At 34.2% G+C, this 17,500-nt stretch overlaps 2 protein-coding genes and 1 non-coding gene across 3 annotated transcripts; 1 reads left to right on the top strand and 2 right to left on the bottom strand.

The window, feature by feature from the left end:
• Nucleotides 1–863: 863 nt before the first annotated feature.
• Nucleotides 864–2,586, bottom strand: LOC142526860 (cytochrome c oxidase-assembly factor COX23, mitochondrial). Its single transcript, XM_075631493.1, has 3 exons — nt 2,442–2,586; nt 1,072–1,148; nt 864–953 (listed from the first exon to the last, which is right to left on the bottom strand). The coding sequence occupies exons 1-3, from the start codon at nt 2,524–2,526 to the stop codon at nt 906–908; spliced, it is 210 nt and encodes a 69-aa protein (XP_075487608.1). The 5' UTR covers nt 2,527–2,586; the 3' UTR covers nt 864–905.
• Nucleotides 2,587–5,789: 3,203 nt separating this feature from the next.
• Nucleotides 5,790–5,861, top strand: TRNAW-CCA (transfer RNA tryptophan (anticodon CCA)). The gene has a single exon. It is a non-coding gene; the product is annotated as a tRNA-Trp (tRNA).
• Nucleotides 5,862–13,630: 7,769 nt separating this feature from the next.
• LOC142527193 (uncharacterized) lies at nt 13,631–15,169 on the bottom strand. The gene has a single exon (XM_075631928.1). It carries the CDS (start codon nt 14,746–14,748, stop codon nt 13,711–13,713), a length of 1,038 nt encoding a protein of 345 aa, XP_075488043.1. The 5' UTR covers nt 14,749–15,169; the 3' UTR covers nt 13,631–13,710.
• Between the last annotated feature and the right edge of the window lie 2,331 nt (nt 15,170–17,500).

Raw genomic sequence — 17,500 nt, 5'->3', positions numbered from 1 at the left:
TTTTCTCCAAAAACAATATTCATGTAATACTCTCTACTCGAACTTTATTTTTTTCAACTTATCGGTTTCCTACCAATAACTGCGAGCAATATTTTCAAAAGCTCAATCTCCATGTCATTTCTATTTAAATAAATTTTATTAGATTCAATTACATTTCTTCTCATCTTTGTAAATATTAATCAGGTAAGTTATGGATTTGATGATATATTATGTTACACACGCAATGCGTGTTTATATACATCAAATGTAGTAAAAAAACATCTCTATAATTTTTGCAAACATCTTTATAATTTTTGAGAAAATTAAGGAATAAAATTGTCACAATAAATTTTCGAGGACTAAGAATATCCAAGCCCTAGATTTAAACACGTGAGAAGAAAAATAATCATCGAATACAAAAAACTTATCCAAACATATATTTTGAGTTTTTTTTCACTTATAAAATACTAAAAACGTTTTTAAAATACTTATCTAATCGGATGCTATTAGTTTAGGGTGTTGAATAAATTCTCTAACTGCATGGAATTCAATCATTGTACCCACATCATTCGATATAATATATCAAACAAACGACCCAAAAATATTATTCATAATACCATGCAAGATTTGAAATTCTGAGCAACTAACTGCAAAGGATAATTTGTCAACCTAAACTAGTTTACAAATAAGCGATGAATTTAATATTTTCTAAGAAAATAGCTAAGAATCCTATAGCCAAGTTAATCTGCAAAGGATAATCTGAACAATGCTTTATGCTGGTCATCCAAATCGAAGGATTTTATTGTATTTTAAATATCATAACATATAAATTTCGTAGGGATTAATGAGCTGTAAGACCAAAATTGGATACTGTGACCGTGTCCTAAGAAAACTACATGTAACATTCCACCAATCAACCCAGACTTTCATGAGAATAAAGACCGATTCCTATTGCGTTCCAGACGCGCTTCCCTCTGCAAAGAGAAAGCACAAAGCATATTTGGTGAAATATAAACAAAACCAATTTTGAAACGAAAATATCAAGAAAGAAGAGAAGGTAAAAATGTTGGCAACTATGGTTGAGCTGTGTACCTCCTTTTTCTTGCATTCCTTGTAAATGTCAAAATGGTCTTGACATTTACTCTTGTCGGTGTGATACATTTCTAAGCCTGCAATAGAGATGAAAGAGATATACTTTTGAAATTGAAGGAGACTTCCCAAGTAAGTCCGTGTATAAAATGTATGATCTGTGATGGAGGAATCATGGAAATAATTGGTCCATCTGCGTAGTCTAGTCCGGGGAAAAAATCTAGAATGTTGAAAAAAAACTCACTAGTCGGGCAAGGTTTTAAGATTAGAAGAGTCGGTGGTTAGCCATACTCAAACACTATACGTAAACCATGCTTTTCTTTATCTTGCATATATAATGAATAGAACAAATCATCTTTTTCTATACGAAACATTATATTTCTTTGGGTTTACTAGAAAGTTATCATGAAGAACAATGGAAACATTATAATTCATGAAGTTGATTAAGTAATCCGCCTTCGATATGTCTAGACATTTGGAAACAATATTTTCATTTTATAGGACGCCGAACACGTGAATGATCTTGGAATTAAAGGAGTGTGTTGTTTGCAAATTTGTCCATCTTCTCATTCAAAACAAGGGTTCCAAGGGTTGAGTTTTGAAAACCATATCGAACCACCAATCATACTAAATTCTCCACCGTCTGATAAGTGGTCTACCAGAACCAATTACTTGTTTGCACCAACACTCAAACACCATCAATAGTTTAGAAAAAAGAGGGAGATATAATGGACACAGATTGTGAAGACTCCTCAACTTGGCTTCAAAAATCAGTGCTCATTGAAGAACACAGTTGATCACAAATATTACTAGTTTGGAGGGCTCGTTGCAAGAACACCGGTGCTCCACCGCTCAATGAATTTGTACTACCAAGTACCAATTAGACACGGGCGGTTTTTTAAAAAACACTCGGAAGAAAATTTAATAATTACAATTTTTTTTTTCAAATCTTAAATAGAGTATATCCATTCAACTATCAACAGAGAATCAGTATGTACAGCTTGACATTAGATTATGGGCAGTGAATCTACAAATTCACAGTCTGTGCCAACTAAACATAATCACAACACAAATTTGAAAGAACCAAAAATAATCCCACCATCGTTTTCACTCCGATATCCACCCCTTCCAAAGACTAGCCTAACAAACACATAAATTTTGTGCCCTAGACAAAATCCTTGATCCCCGAACTCCTTCCAATCAAATTCCATAATAACAAACCATTCAAATTCGAGGAAATACACAAATCATGTACTTTTAAGAGCAAAGAATCACAAATTCTACATAAAAACGACCAATTCGTCGAATAGAAAAGACCCAAAAATCAAAGTGAGCATCCAAAATAAAGGAGACAACAGAAGCAAAGGGCTTACATTTAAGAGATGCGGTGTAAGCGGGATAGCATTCGGAATCGGAAATTCGAGCAGCACTCGGATATGCGGCTTTCGATGTTGCCATCAGGACTCTGTGTTTCTTCCAAAAGATCTAGCTATTCAATTTGAGCAAGAATATAAATACAGGATCCAACTGAATTGGGCTCTATCTTGGCCCAACTAATTATTCTGCCCCGGACAATATTTTTGAAAATTAATCTTGGACTTGTTTGAAGGGCTGTCTTAATAATATACTCAGTAAAAGATATCTATCTCTCCCTTCGAAATCAGGTTGGGAGGTACCGAAGGGAAATATAATTTTCATATTAAATTGATTTTCTTGATATTATATTTTTTTGTTGATTTGATTGAGTATAATATTTAATTATGATTTTGTCTTTCTAGATAATTATGTTAATATTTTATTGTGATATAATATCTCCCTTAATTTTAATTTCATCTTGATAAGATTATGTGGAATATTGTGTTTTACTTTTCTAGATATTATGTTTATGATAAAGATTTTATAGATATAATATTTATGATAATGATTTACATGATATGATATTATTGATTTTGTTTCTAATATAATTCTTGTATATCATATCTTATAGATTTCCTTGAAGATAAATCATAGAAGATGAGACATTTATAAATAAGAGATGGAGATTCAAATGCTCAGGAGGAGAGAGAGAGACGAAGAAAAATTGAGAGAGTTTTAGTGGATGAGTTCACATGTATGATTTTCGTGAAGGTGATTTTCTTGGGAGCTTAAAAGAAAGAATTTTCGTAGGAAAAATTCAGAGAGTTTGTGTGTAGAATTTTCGTGGAGTCGAAGTGTTTTTCGTGGGAAGTTTTCATGAAGAGTTTTCACGTGAGAAGATTTTCTTGGAGTTTTTAGTGAGAGTTTTTCTTGCGGCTTCTTCCTCTCGGTCAATATCCACTCATGTGTGCACGTTCAGAATTTCAGAGAAAACCTTATTCAAGAGACGTGCTGTGATTTAAAGAGTTGTGATAGGGTGTTGCTGTGAATGTTGAGAACATCTGCGGACAACATCTGGGAAGAAGTTGGTCGAAGATTGCTTCTCGTGGATCTAACTTTTTGGCTCACGTTTTTGCTTTCTTGTTTTAGTTTTATTCTGGTTGTTTGTTTTTAGAAAGCATTTGTTTTCTCAACTTGTTGAGGAAATTGATTTTAGTGAGAATCACTAGTGATTGGTTTTTTGTAAACGATTGTTTTTTCTAGTGATTAATCTTGACCATCTATTTATTTCAAGTCAATTTGTGTTATAAAAGTTAATTTTCCGCTGCACGTAGATGTTGTCCGAGTTGTTGTAATATCTGGCACAACACCTAATTCTGACAAAACACAAATTTACTATTTTTAATCTTATTCTGATATTTTTATTATTTGTGGCATCTGTCGGACAAAATAATCCTAACAGGTACCATTACAACTAGCGATCGAGGTACACGCGTTACGTATATAAAATAATATTAGACATTTGAATGTTGCTTAATCAATAGATAAAAGATTAAACCTTAGATGCTGCAGAGTTGAGTAGAGGGCCATTTGTACGGAGACTGAAATTTCAAAAATAGAATTGAGAGAATATGCGAAGATTACCGGTTTGGAGAGGAAATTTGTTCTTCATTGTTCAATCTCCAGTGTGCAATATCTCTAAAAGATAGATTTGCGATCAAAGCAGTTTCTTTCTTTAAAAATGGGACGGGAGAGGTTTTTTAAATTTGAAATAGTTTGCTCTCGAACGTGGAGGAGGATGAGAGATGGAGATTTTGAAATTGAAATGCAAATGAAGCATTTTCTTCCAGTAACGTGGGTGGTGGGCCGGTGGCCCTATGGTGTTGATATTTTGAAATTGAATCAATTTCTTTAGACGTGCAATGAGAGAATAGAGAGTTAAATTCTAAGATTAACATATTTGAGGGGCAAAAATGAATATAAATAATTTGGTGTCCTCATTGACAGTTTTTATAATGTGCTAATCTTTAATAAAATAGAATAGATATACGTAGAAGAACTAACCCACCCTCACGAGAAATGGTTGGCAGACCACCTCCCGTTAGAGGCCGGTGGCCTTCCGAGTTACTCGAGAGGTGGGATTAGGTCTGGCTTGTGGGCTCTTTGGTCGGCTACATTATTGACTAATCGTAAAGATATCTCTTTCTTGACGATTTGGGGTTAAAAACTAGAAATATAAGAGTTAAAAAATTTAAGAATCTCATTTACAAACTATCATTCAGAAACATAGATAATAAAAATTACTACTTACTGAATATACCAAAATAGCAAGAAACGTTAACGTGTGCAAAATATGTTGGACAAACATATGTATAAAAACGTATGGTGTTAATGTATTTCTCCTGCTTATTGGTAATGCCTGGTTAGTGCCCAGGCCACACCAAGAACTAGATCAAGTTCTTTGAACTAGCTGGAGAATCACCCAATGCAAGTGATGTCCGAGGAAGAGGAGGTCGGATGGTCTGTAGGTCTGGATAAAATGATGAACTCGGATATTTGGCAACCATGTTCTCAGGAGTTGACGATTTGAGGTTAATGTTATGATAGTGGAAGTGGGTTCACTGTGGAGACTAACTAAGAAGGTAACCGGACGCACTGGCGGAGCCAGCATCGGCCCAGTGGACCGATGCCTACACTGGGCCAAATTTTTTTATATATGTGTGTATATATATGTCTAAATTTTTAATTTTTATGTGTTATTATTATATGCTTAGCTGTCTGTACTGATCCAATTTTTTCAAATTTTAGACTCAATTTTTTACATGTTATTAGTATCAAAATATACATTTTATAGCCTTCTGTATGTGTTTTCTCTTCTCGAGTCACGAACGTCATAAACTTTGTTTTATAATTTTATGCTTTTTCCAATCGATAATGAATTCATGCTTATTTTTCGAACGTATATTTTATATTTTATATCATATTTTGTTTTGATTTCGGATTTTGTACACGCTGTTGTTCGTCATTTTTCGGACGTTTTTCCATCAATTATCAATGCTACTGGCTGTGCGTGACTTGTGTCCAAACTTTATGACACATTATTTTTAGTTGTCGATTAATCATTGCTCTTTTTTTGCTTTATTAATTATAATATATTGTTGCCTACACTGAACCAATATTCTGGCTCCGCCCCTGACCGGACGAATTCTGTGTCCGATAAAATACCAATAATTATCCGAAATGTTTATATGCATAATAAGCGGTGATAAATGAAGAAATGGTTTGAGCAAAAAAAAAAAATCGAACGTTATGTTGTTAGGTTTGTCAACAATATCAATAATTTAGTGATTCTCGTGACACCAATAGGATCCGTGGCGCAATGGTAGCGCGTCTGACTCCAGATCAGAAGGTTGCGTGTTCGATTCACGTCGGGTTCAATCCCCTGCGTTGAGATCCTTCTTTTAGTCGAATTTTTTTTAACTATTCGACTTCTGTTTTTCATTCTGCTTACATCGCAACTACCGCAAAATTAAACATTTGACTGCAATGCACAATTGTTTTCAATTTACTAAAATTCAAGTTAAAATTTTGGTGATGCAATATGGCCCTTTATTTAACTTCATTTTGTTGGGAAAAGGTAAAAATTTATGGTAAAAAGTAAAAATCTCAAACTCTCAAAATTTACCAAACTACACACTTTATAATATTTTTCTCTCTACTCAATTGTGATTTTCTTCACAAATGAGAGATCTATTTATAGGAAATCTTTACAAATAATCCAAACATAAAATACATCATTACCTACATCATCACACACTAATTTTCAATATTTACAACTCTTATTTTCAACATTCAAATATTCAACATTCAAATATTCAATACACACATTTTAAATATTATTTTCCAATACTCCCCCTTGTGATGATGATCATGATACGATGATGTCTTCATTACGTGTTTTTGTACTGCCTCGTTAAAAACCTTACTTGGAAAAACCCATTGGGATAAAAACCATGATAAGGGAAAAAGGGTGCAGTCACGTAAACTCTCTCTGATGTTGACATGAACAATTCTTCACAAATTTCGTAGATTGCGCATCCCAATATTATATATGTGCTTTCTGAATATTGACGTAGGAAGTGCCTTTGTGAAGAGATCTGATGAGTTTTCACTTGATTGAATGTGACGAACATCAATACATCTATTCTTTTCAAGCTCCTTGGTGAATGCGAATTACTTAGGAGGAATATGTTTAGTTCTGTCGCTTTTTATGTATTCTTCTTTCATTTGAGCAACACATGCAGCATTATCTTCATATAGTATCACAGGCTTCTCATCAGATGATAATCCACATGAAATTTGGATATGTTGGGTCATTGATTTTAACCACACACATTCACGACTTGCTTCATGTAGTGCAATAATCTCGGCATGATTTGATGAAGTTGTTACGAGCGTTTGTTTCTAAGAACGCCAAGATATTGCAGTGCCTCCACGAGTAAATACATATCCAGTTTGGGAACGTGCCTTGTGTGGATCAGATAAGTATCCAGCATCAGCATAACCAATTATACTTGGATTAGCATCTTTTGAATACAAAAGTCCCAAGTCTGTCGTTCCTCGTAGATGACGGAATATATGTTTAATTCCGTTCCAGTGTCTCTTTGTTGGATATGTGCTAAATCTTGCCAACAGATTCACGGCAAAAGATATATCAGGCCTTGTACAATTTGTAAGGTACATAAGGGCACCGATGACACTTAGATATGGTACTTCTGGACCAAGAATATCTTCATCATCTTCACATGGACGGAATGGATCCTTTTCTATGTTTAATGATCTAACAACCATTGGAGTACTTAAAGGATTTGCTTTATCCATATTAAAACGTTTAAGGATCTTTTCTGTATAATTTGTCTGGTGAACAAACATTCCACATTCTTTTTGTTCAATTTGTAAACCCAGACAATACTTGGTTTTTCCAAGATCCTTCATTTCAAATTCTTCCTTCAAGTATGACACAACTTCTTGAATTTCTTTATTCGTTCCAATGATGTTTAAATCATCAACATATACAGCAATAATTACGCATCCGGATGTTGTTTTCTTAATGAAAACACAAGGGCATATTGAATTATTTACATATCCCTTTTTCATCAAGTGATCACTTAGTCGATTATACCACATTCGACCTGATTACTTTAACCCATATAATGATCTTTGTAATTTCACAGAATAACATTCCCTGGGTTTTGAACTTTGTGCTTCAAGCATCTTAAATCCTTCAGGGATTTTCATATATATATTACTATCAAGTGATCCATATAAGTAAGCTGTAACAACATCCATAAGACGCATTTCTAAATTTTCAGATACCGCCAAGCTAATCAAATACCGAAACGTAATTGCATCCATCACAGGAGAATACGTTTCTTCATAATCAATTCCAGGCCTTTGAGAAAAACCTTGTGCAACAAGTCGAGCTTTATATCTTACTATTTCATTTTTCTCATTTCGCTTTCGAATAAAAACCCATTTGTATCCAACAGGTTTTACACCTTCAGGTGTAAGGACTATAGGTCCAAAAACATTACGTTTATTTAGCGAATTTAATTCAACCTGGATGGCATCTTTCCATTTTATCCAATCCTGTCGATTTTTACATTCACCAAAAGATTTTGGTTCATGATCTTCGTTATCATTTATGATGTCGATTGCCACATTATAAGAAAATATATCATCAATTTCATCTATATCTTTTCGGTTCCATATTTTTCCAGTATTAATATAATTGATAGAGATTTCATGATTCTCGTCAGTTTGTGGTTCTGACAGAACATTTTCATCATCATGTGTTTCTTCAGGAACACCATTCTCTATTTTGTGATCATCATGTGTTTCTTCAGAAACGTCATTCTTTATTTTGTGATCATCGTGTTTCTCTATGAATTTTCTTTTTCGATGATTTTTATCCTTGGAACCGACTGGTCTTCCACGCTTCAGGCGTTTAATGACATCATGAGTATCTTCCATTTGTTTCTTTGGAATTTCAATTCGAGCAGGGGCATTTGCAGCATGTATATATGATTTAGTTACCCCTTTTGTGTCTGCAAATGCATCTGGTATTTGATTTGATATTCTTTGCAAGTGTACAATTTGTTATACATCTTTTTCACATTATTTTGTTCACCATGTAATTTCCTTTTCGGTATGTTTCTGTTCTCCCCCTAACATTGGGAAGATTTCTTCATTAAAATGACAATCAGCAAAACGTGCTGTGAACACGTCGCCTGTCTGGGGTTCAAGATATCGAATGATTGATGGACTATCATAACCGATATAAATTTCAACCTTTCTTTGAGGTCCCATTTTCTTTCGTTGCGGTGGTGCAATATGCACATACACCATACATCCAAAAATTCTCAGATGAGAAATGTCTGGTTCTTTACCAAATGCAAGCTGCAATGGGGAGTATTTATGATATGCACTTGGTCTGATGCGAATTAATGAAGCAGCGTGTAAAATTGCATGTCCCCATATAGAAATAGGGAGCTTTGTTTTCATAATCATTGGTCTAGCAATCATTTGCAGACGTTTAATCAATGATTCAGCCAATCCATTCTGTGTATGTACATGAGCAACATGATGCTCAACAATGATTCCCATAGACATACAATAATCATTGAAAGTTTGGGAAGTAAATTCACCAGCATTATCAAGTCTAATTTTCTTGATTGTATAATCGGGAAATTGATTCCTCAATTTTATTATTTGAGCAAGTAATCTTGCAAATGCAACATTTCGAGTTGATAATAAATATACATGTGACCATCTGCTGAAGGCATCAATCAATACCATAAAGTATCTGAATGGTCCACATGGTGGATGGATTGGTCCACAAATATCACCCTGAATACGTTCAAGAAACATTGGTGATTCAGTTTGGATTTTGACTGGTGATGGTCTTATAATAAGTTTTCCAAGAGAACATGCTTTACATTGAAACTTATTATTCTGAAAGATCTTCTGGTCTTTCAGTGGATGACCATGTGTATTTTCTATAATTCTTCGCATCATTGTTGAACCAGGATGTCCCAATCGATCATGCCAATTGGTTAATATCGAAGAATTATCAACTACCATGTTTGATTCAATGAGACTTATATGTGTATAATGCAATCCAGTAGGGAGCATTGGTAGTTTTTCAATCACATATTTCTTTCCTGATTTATATGTGATAAGACACATATATTTCTCATTCCCTTCATTCATTGTTTGAGTATCATACCCATGGGAATATATGTCATTAAAACTCAACAAATTTCTTTTCGATTGTGGTGAATACAAAGCATCATTGATCAAAAATTTTGTACCATTAGGTAACAAAAATTGTGCTTTACCACGTCCTTTAATCAAGTCTACAGGACCTGATATTGTATTCACCGTTGTTTTTGTTGGTTTTAGTTCCAAGAAATATCTTTTATCTCGGAGGATAGTGTGCGTTGTACCACTATCGGGTATGCAAACTTCAGCTTTGCTCATAGCATTTTCCATATTTGAACTTCAAAAAAATATGCAATGAAATAAATTACTTGCAATATATATTTAAATATAACACAAATCATAATTATACAATAAAACATTATTCTATGAATACATGAAAAATAGATTATTGTACATTTATATTCTACCATTATATTGTTCATTTTCAGAGAAATCGTTGAGAAAATCTGCAGCATCAATATTATTCATTTCTATCCCACCAACATATTGATCATTTCCAGAGAAATCATTCATAAAATCACCAGCATCAAAATGAGTTGAATCACTCAAACGGTCACTGCGTTCAGTGAAGTTGGTCTCCTTTTCTTTCCCCTTTAATGATTCTTTATAAAGTTTACAAAGGTGCTCAGGGACTCGACAAACTTTGGACCAATGTCCTGGAGTACCACATCTGTAACAAGAACTTTCATATCTTTTTAAGTGCTTCTCATTAACACTTGTATTTTCATGATGTCTTTTCTGTGGATGGTTTGAGACGTTCTTTTGAGATGAGTTATAAAAATAACTATCTCGATTATTTTCAAAACCACGGCCTTGACCACGACCACGGCCAATTCCACGTCCACGTCCACGTCCACGTCCACGACCTCGACCTCGACCTCGACCTCGACCTCGACCAAAACCTTGTCTTTGAATTTGATTTTGGTTTCCAGGTTTAAATTCATTTTTACTTACAGCATTTACTTCTGGAAATGCTGTTGATCCAGTGGGTCGGGACTGATGATTTCTCATTAATAGCTCGTTGTTTTTTTCCGCCACAAGAAGACAGGCGATGAGTTCAGAATATCTCGCGAATCCACGTACTCTATATTGTTGCTGTAGAGTAATATTTGATGCATGAAACGTGGAAAATGTTTTTTCAAGCATCTCAGATTCTGTGACCTCATGTCCACAAAATTTTAATTGCGAGATTATTCTATACATCGCCGAATTGTAATCACTGACTTTTTTAAAGTCTTGGAATCTCAATGTATTCCATTCATCCCGGGCGGTCGGAAGTATAACTTCTCTTATATGTTCGAATCTTTCTTTTAATCCCTTCCTCAAAGCCATGGGATTTTTTTCAGTCAGATATTCACATTTCAATCCATCGTCGAGATGTCGACGCAAAAATATCATGGCTCTTGCCTTTTCTTGTGACGTGCATATGCCATTTTCTTTAATGGTCTCGCTTAGACCCAATGACTCAAGATGCATTTCTACATCTAGAGTCCATGGCATATAATTCTTTCCCGTGATGTCGAGCGCAACAAATTCGAGCTTTGTTAAATTTGACATGGTGGTACTAAAAAAAATTAGTATGCATTTTATTAGTTAATAATTATTGCAATACAAAGTAACGGATAAACAACAAGTACAAGTATTTGTAAAAATAAAGAAAACGCACGAGGAGGATATTCTCCGATAAATACAAGACTCGTGAGTATGACAACCAAATAATTAAAAATATCCTTGAGAAAGCCATCTTCTTTTTTCTTCGAAAAATTTGATGATGAATAATTTTTAGAGAAGAAGAGAAAGTTGGAGTGATGGAATGTGTTTGTGAGATCATATTTATAGGGCAAAAACTAGCCGTTTTTTAACATTTATGACCGTTGGGGTACAAAAAAAATAAAGGTATGTATTTGTATAATTTTATGGTAATAATATGATATATATAATATTAGACATGTTTAAATAATTATGTATATCATATCATAATATTATAATGAATGTCATAATTTATTTTGTTTAAAAACCTTATAGGCTTTTATACTTGTCGTATCCCTTACCGGGAGTGTGGGATGTCGTCTTAACATCCTCCCATGATTTATAACAAGTTTATGAAAAATTTATTTTTATTATTTCTAATAATAACATTATATTGTATATTAAATAAATACACAATAAATAAATAACAGTAAAATAAATATAATTATTTTTGTTACCTTTTTCTTCTGTTTGGAGCTTGGAAAAGTATGTAGGACTTTTAGAGCTTCGTGCTGATAACGTGTTGTGAAAAAGTAAAAATTTATGGTAAAAAGTAAAAATCTCAAACTCTCAAAATTTACCAAACTACACACTTTATAATATTTTTCTCTCTACTCAATTGTGATTTTCTTCACAAATGAGAGATCTATTTATAGGAAATCTTTACAAATAATCCAAAAATAAAATACATCATTACCTATATCATCACACACTAATTTTCAATATTTACAACTCTTATTTTCAACATTCAAATATTCAACATTCAAATATTCAATACACACATTTTAAATATTATTTTCCAATACATTTCAATTAATTACTACAATTTAGTGGAAAAAAGTTTTATTTCATTATACATTTATATTTTCTTACTTAAGATAAGAAAAGCTTTCAGTTTATCTTTTCCTTGGTTGCCATGAGAAATTAGTAAAATATCATTCGGGAAAATCCAGTTAATTAGCCCATGGCTGCCTAAATCTGTAGTTGCACCATTCTTCAGTCACATAATCATAATGATTAATCCAAGTCCATGTTTTCAGACATACGTCTCAATGGCATAAATCGGAAAGTTAAAAAATTTAAAGCAAAAACATTCTTCCCCTCCGGCAATTTTGTTGATATATAAAAGCATAAACAACTTACAAAGTTTTGGTTACAGAAGAAATCAGAAAAACAAATCAACATGAGAAAACTAGTGCGGCTGGGATAAAACGAAAATGAACAGAACCCAAGTAATTTAAGAATGCAAAAACATAAAAAGGGTCTAAACATGATGGGAGAATAATAAAATTTAAAGGCTGATTTACCAACCGAACTTAATTTAAGACCAAAATTCAGTACAGTAGTTTACTGGTTTACAGGAGGCCTTGTTCATTTTTTAATCTTCAAGTTCAAACCAAAACCATAATGACTCCATCAAATTTAAGCTCAAACTTTATCTGAAAATATGAAGATTATCAAGCTGTGAGATCAAGTAGCACACATGCAAATCCTTAGCAAACAAGGCTCCTGTTAAGTCTAAAAACTGCATCCTTTAATAGTTACTGCAACCTCTAAATTTTCAGTCTCTAAAGCAAGATTCAAAATTTTCGAAGCATTTGTAACAAGTTTTTCCCACAAATATGGGGAAAAAACCATTCAAGACCACCCCTGTTATAAGGAACAGGCCGGGGTTAAATTCCTTTTTCAACTTCAACCTCTCTGTTCTTTTGCAAATATCTCCCATTCACACACACAGTTGTCTACTTCTCCCACTTTGACAGAAATGAAGGTAATATCATGCTAAAAACGGGTCTCGGTCTCCGTTACCCACAAAGATCGTGAAATACACATTCATAACTTCAAGTTAGGTCGAGTTTCACATATTGAAGAACGACCAGCTCTAACGTACACATTCAAATAAAAACATAGCTTTTAGACACAGAGCAAAGTTAAGCTAATCAACTTAGGAACAAGCCATAACATATCCCTAATCGGCTTCCTCATGCCTAGGCAAAATGAAACAAAGAAATTTGAACTTTCCAGTTACCAACATAAAGAGATGCATAGTTCAACATATTCGACACTCTTTGCTCAACCAGTGTACAGTGCATAAAGCAATACCAAATCCCTAGCAAAGAAGCAACTCAAATTCTAGCTCCAAAATCCATTTTTAGCACTAAGGTACCAATAAAGAAACAATATCAACTCCACTCGGATGTTGAGCACAAAAGAGATCACTATCTTCAAAAGTAATCATAATCTAGCTCCTACTCAACTTTCGTGCTCAGGAGATGACAATTTCTTCGCCTTTTTGGCGCGTCTCTCAGATATTGTTTTAGCAAATGCCTCCACGATCCTCTGTTGCGATTCAAGTATCATTTCCGTCCTCTTCAACTCCATCTGCATTCTCAATTTCTCCATCTGCCGGGCCATATCCATTTTTACCTTCTCCGTTCTCATAATCCCCTCTCCTAGGGCTTGTATAGCCTCCACAATCTCACCAACACCAGCAGCATCATCTATTTTTTCGATTGAAATCTGAGCAGCACGCTTCCCTGATTCACTATTCCTAAGAAACCCATCCTTCAGAACCTTACTAGTAGTCCCGTAGCCAGTAGCAACAGAATTAGTAAATCTAGGGTTAGGGTTATTATGATATTGACCATCGATGTCGTTGAATCCACCGTACGCTTTGGACATGTCGGGCCCGGCTGATACCATACCGGGGATCTTGATCCGAAACCCAGATGAAGACCCATTACCTGCAGGGCCTTGATTATCGAAAATATCGACACCCTTCTGATTCTTACGATACAGATCGTTAATGCGCTTGACGCTGTTTCTATGGCCAAAATCATCTTCTTCATCGTCGGAGGAAGGTGGAGTGGGGTTACTATGACCCTTTTCCATGGCGTGCATGCTCTGGAAGTGAGCCCACGACGAGGAGAAGCGGCGGACGCCTCCGTGTGCGGCGGCTCTCTGGATCTCGGCGCGGTATCGCTTTCGAAGCTTCTCCATCTTGTGCCGACACTGCACGGCGGTCTTGGAGGGGCTGGCGTGGAAACGTGACGCGACATGATCGGCCACCTCTTGCCAGTGGTTGGCCCTGAGGTTTCCGCGGTTCAGAGAGTACCACTTTTCTTTGTAGGCGTCGATGAGGACAAGAGTTTCCTCCGGTGACCAGCACGGCGGCGGGAGGCGGCGAGTCGTAGGGGCGGCAATAGCGATGGAGGGGAGGGCAAGAGTGGCGGTGGGGATATTGTCATCATCATGGGGGGAGGAAGAGGAAGGGGATATGGTGGTAGCCATGGTGAGATGTGCGTAGGATAATAGATGTGGCGGAGGGTAGTGGAGGAGAGGGTGGTTGTAAGGGCATAATGAATGACAGAGGGTGGGTGGGGTAAGGATGTTAAAAGAGAAGAGCAGGGGCGGCGGCTGGGCTGACTTGGGGATCTAGATGGATGAGTGGCCACCGCTTAGGGTGGGAAGGCTAACGTGCACCAAGGGTGGTGGAGGGACGTTAACGTGCGCTTTTTTATCCCTAATTTGAACGGCTGGCTTGATTTTTGCGAGCGCCGCCTCTGCCGGGTTTGGTGGCGGGCCGGGGTATGGATCCCGCTGGATCGAGAGTACATGCGGCGGGGCGGGCAAAGGGTTTTTTTATGTTAATTTTTTTTTTTTAAATAATTTTTCTAATGTGGATGGTCCGGTTTTGGAGCAAAGGACCGCTGCAGCTTTTCCAGTGCAGCGTAAGCAGCAATAAATTGTACGTGTAAGTGGACGCAATGGGTTTAATAATTTCGACCATTCATTGAGCTTTTTTTTATTATAAATAAAGTTTTTATGCGTATGCAAAGTAAAATAATCAAAGGAAGAAACAAGCAAAAGAATTTATCTATTTGTAAGTGAAGATTTGAATTTTTTGATTGTGTACATTTAATAATTTTTATTATTTTTTAATTTATACTTAATAACTTTTTAAATTTTATTTTTATATGTATTATTTCATTTTTTGTTAAAATATTTTGTACTAACTTACTATTTTGACAATTTATTTCAGAATGACGGAAAATCGAGGTTCATAATATCTCAATATTCTCCATTCACAAGTGACACATATGTCAAATGTTAATTATATTGTAAAAGATTCTTCAGACAATCTGGTTTGAATTTTATATATTGAAAATTATTTATACAATCGTGTCAATTATACTGAGATTTTATGAGGTTTTACACACACAAAAATTTATGGTTTTTTTAGTTATTAATTATTATACTAGATACTACTAATGTTATTAATTATTTATTATCAATATAGTATTATTATCTGTTATTATTTAATAATTGTTTTAACAATAACAATGATTAATTATACGTGCCAATTTATTATAATTATAATTATAATTATTATATGAACTGAAAGGAATATTTTATTTCTAAATTATTTGTTGATATTGATATTCTCTATCTAAATTTTTTCCTTTTTAGATCATAAAATTATGCTTGATTTATCTCTATATTGTTGAATTGTATTTCGGTTTTTGATTGCAATCGAACTCTATGAAGAATCACAAAAGAAAAGGAACCCAGAATAATAAAGAATACAAGGGAAATTTACGTGGTTCGGCTACAATGCAGTCTACGTCCACGGGAGAACAGCCAACTTTTATTCTTCAATATATATCTCTCTGCACAGATCACATCATACAAGACTTTCAATTCTCTCATAGTAAGAAAAGAAATTATAATCAAGCCTATATCTCTTGATCTATTTGTTCTATCTTGTTATCTTGTTTGGAGTATCCCTTGTTGGTTTCTATGTAGAGTCTGGACGAGCGTCGTGTTATTTCCACAATGATCGTAGGAAGATATATATCACGCCTCCTTATCCGAGAGACTTTTTCCTTCCTAACTGACCACCCTTGTTGGTTAACATGTTTCTTGAACTTCTTATTTGTTGCATCCAGTAGCCTTGCTTTTGGAAGACACACATTCAACAATAGATATTATAAGGGGTTTTTGAGAGAGGAGTTTATGCAGAGAAGAAAGCACGAGAGTAAAACACATATTTACTCTGAAGCTTTGTGTGATCGATTGATCACTTTGTTGTGTTGCTGATCCGTGTTGAAGACGATCGAAGGACAACACTCGTGTAGAGTACTGTTGCTTGAACAGTCTTGGCAGTTTTTGTTTTATGCGACACAAGACTTGCATATGTGGTTTTATTGAGTGGTTTTAGATGCAATTTATTTTCTTGGGTTGTCAATGAATATTATTTTATGCTTGTCACTAGCATTAATTTTTGTAAACGATTTACAAGTTTTTCTAGTAATAACATTTGCCACGAGGCTTTGTACAAGTATACTCATACATAATTAAATCTGTCTTATTCATGTTATTATAGTTAATGTGTGTGTTAATAATTAGTTTCCGCTACATGTGTGCTGATGTTGACAATACCCAAACACAACACTAACCTCAGATATACACATCGTAATTTAGTGGGGTGTATTCAATTCAGAGTTTTAATGACTTTTTCAAATGATAGACTTTTATGGATTTGATATATTTTTATTGAATTTTACAGAATCTCACAGATTTATAAACACATTTATGTGGATTTATATAGACTTTTTTGCAAGATTTTTATAAACTTTCGTGAACTTTTTTTTATAGAATTTTATAGATTTTGTACTTAATCATAACATATTATTTTTTTATTAATTTATTTGAACCAATAATTAATTGACATATATAACATATTCAATTTGAAATTATTTTTCAATATTTATACTAATAAATAAATTTAATTATTTAAAAATTAAATAATTTAATCTTTACATGTGCATATATGTGGGTTTGTATGCATGTTTGGAAATTTTTTAAAATACATCAATTGATTAATCTGTAACCTTATTTTTAAATTGATAATATACATGTGAAAAGAATATTATTATTATTGTGTGAATATAATTTTGTATAAAAATATCATAGCTTATATATTAATTGAAAATGCTAAAATGAATTTAAAAAATCATGGTTGTTACGAGACTATTCAATT

This window comes from Primulina tabacum, chromosome 15, assembly GCF_025594145.1.
Source record: "Primulina tabacum isolate GXHZ01 chromosome 15, ASM2559414v2, whole genome shotgun sequence".
Taxonomy (NCBI): Eukaryota; Viridiplantae; Streptophyta; class Magnoliopsida; order Lamiales; family Gesneriaceae; genus Primulina; species Primulina tabacum.
The sequence above is the reverse complement of the archived record's forward strand: the minus strand, read 5'-3'. Positions and strand labels throughout refer to the sequence as shown.

What these genes read in the sequence shown, in the direction of transcription:
- LOC142526860 (XM_075631493.1), bottom strand. Translation starts at nt 2,526, where the DNA reads ATGGCAACATCGAAAGCCGCATATCCGAGTGCTGCTCGAATTTCCGAT. An exon ending in TTACACCGCATCTCTTAAAT is followed by an intron (nt 1,149 to 2,441) that starts GTAAGCCCTTTG and finishes TCTCTATTGCAG; the next exon opens with GCTTAGAAATGTATCACACC. An exon ending in AGGAATGCAAGAAAAAGGAG is followed by an intron (nt 954 to 1,071) that starts GTACACAGCTCA and finishes TTCTCTTTGCAG; the next exon opens with AGGGAAGCGCGTCTGGAACG.
- LOC142527193 (XM_075631928.1), bottom strand. Translation starts at nt 14,748, where the DNA reads ATGGCTACCACCATATCCCCTTCCTCTTCCTCCCCCCATGATGATGAC.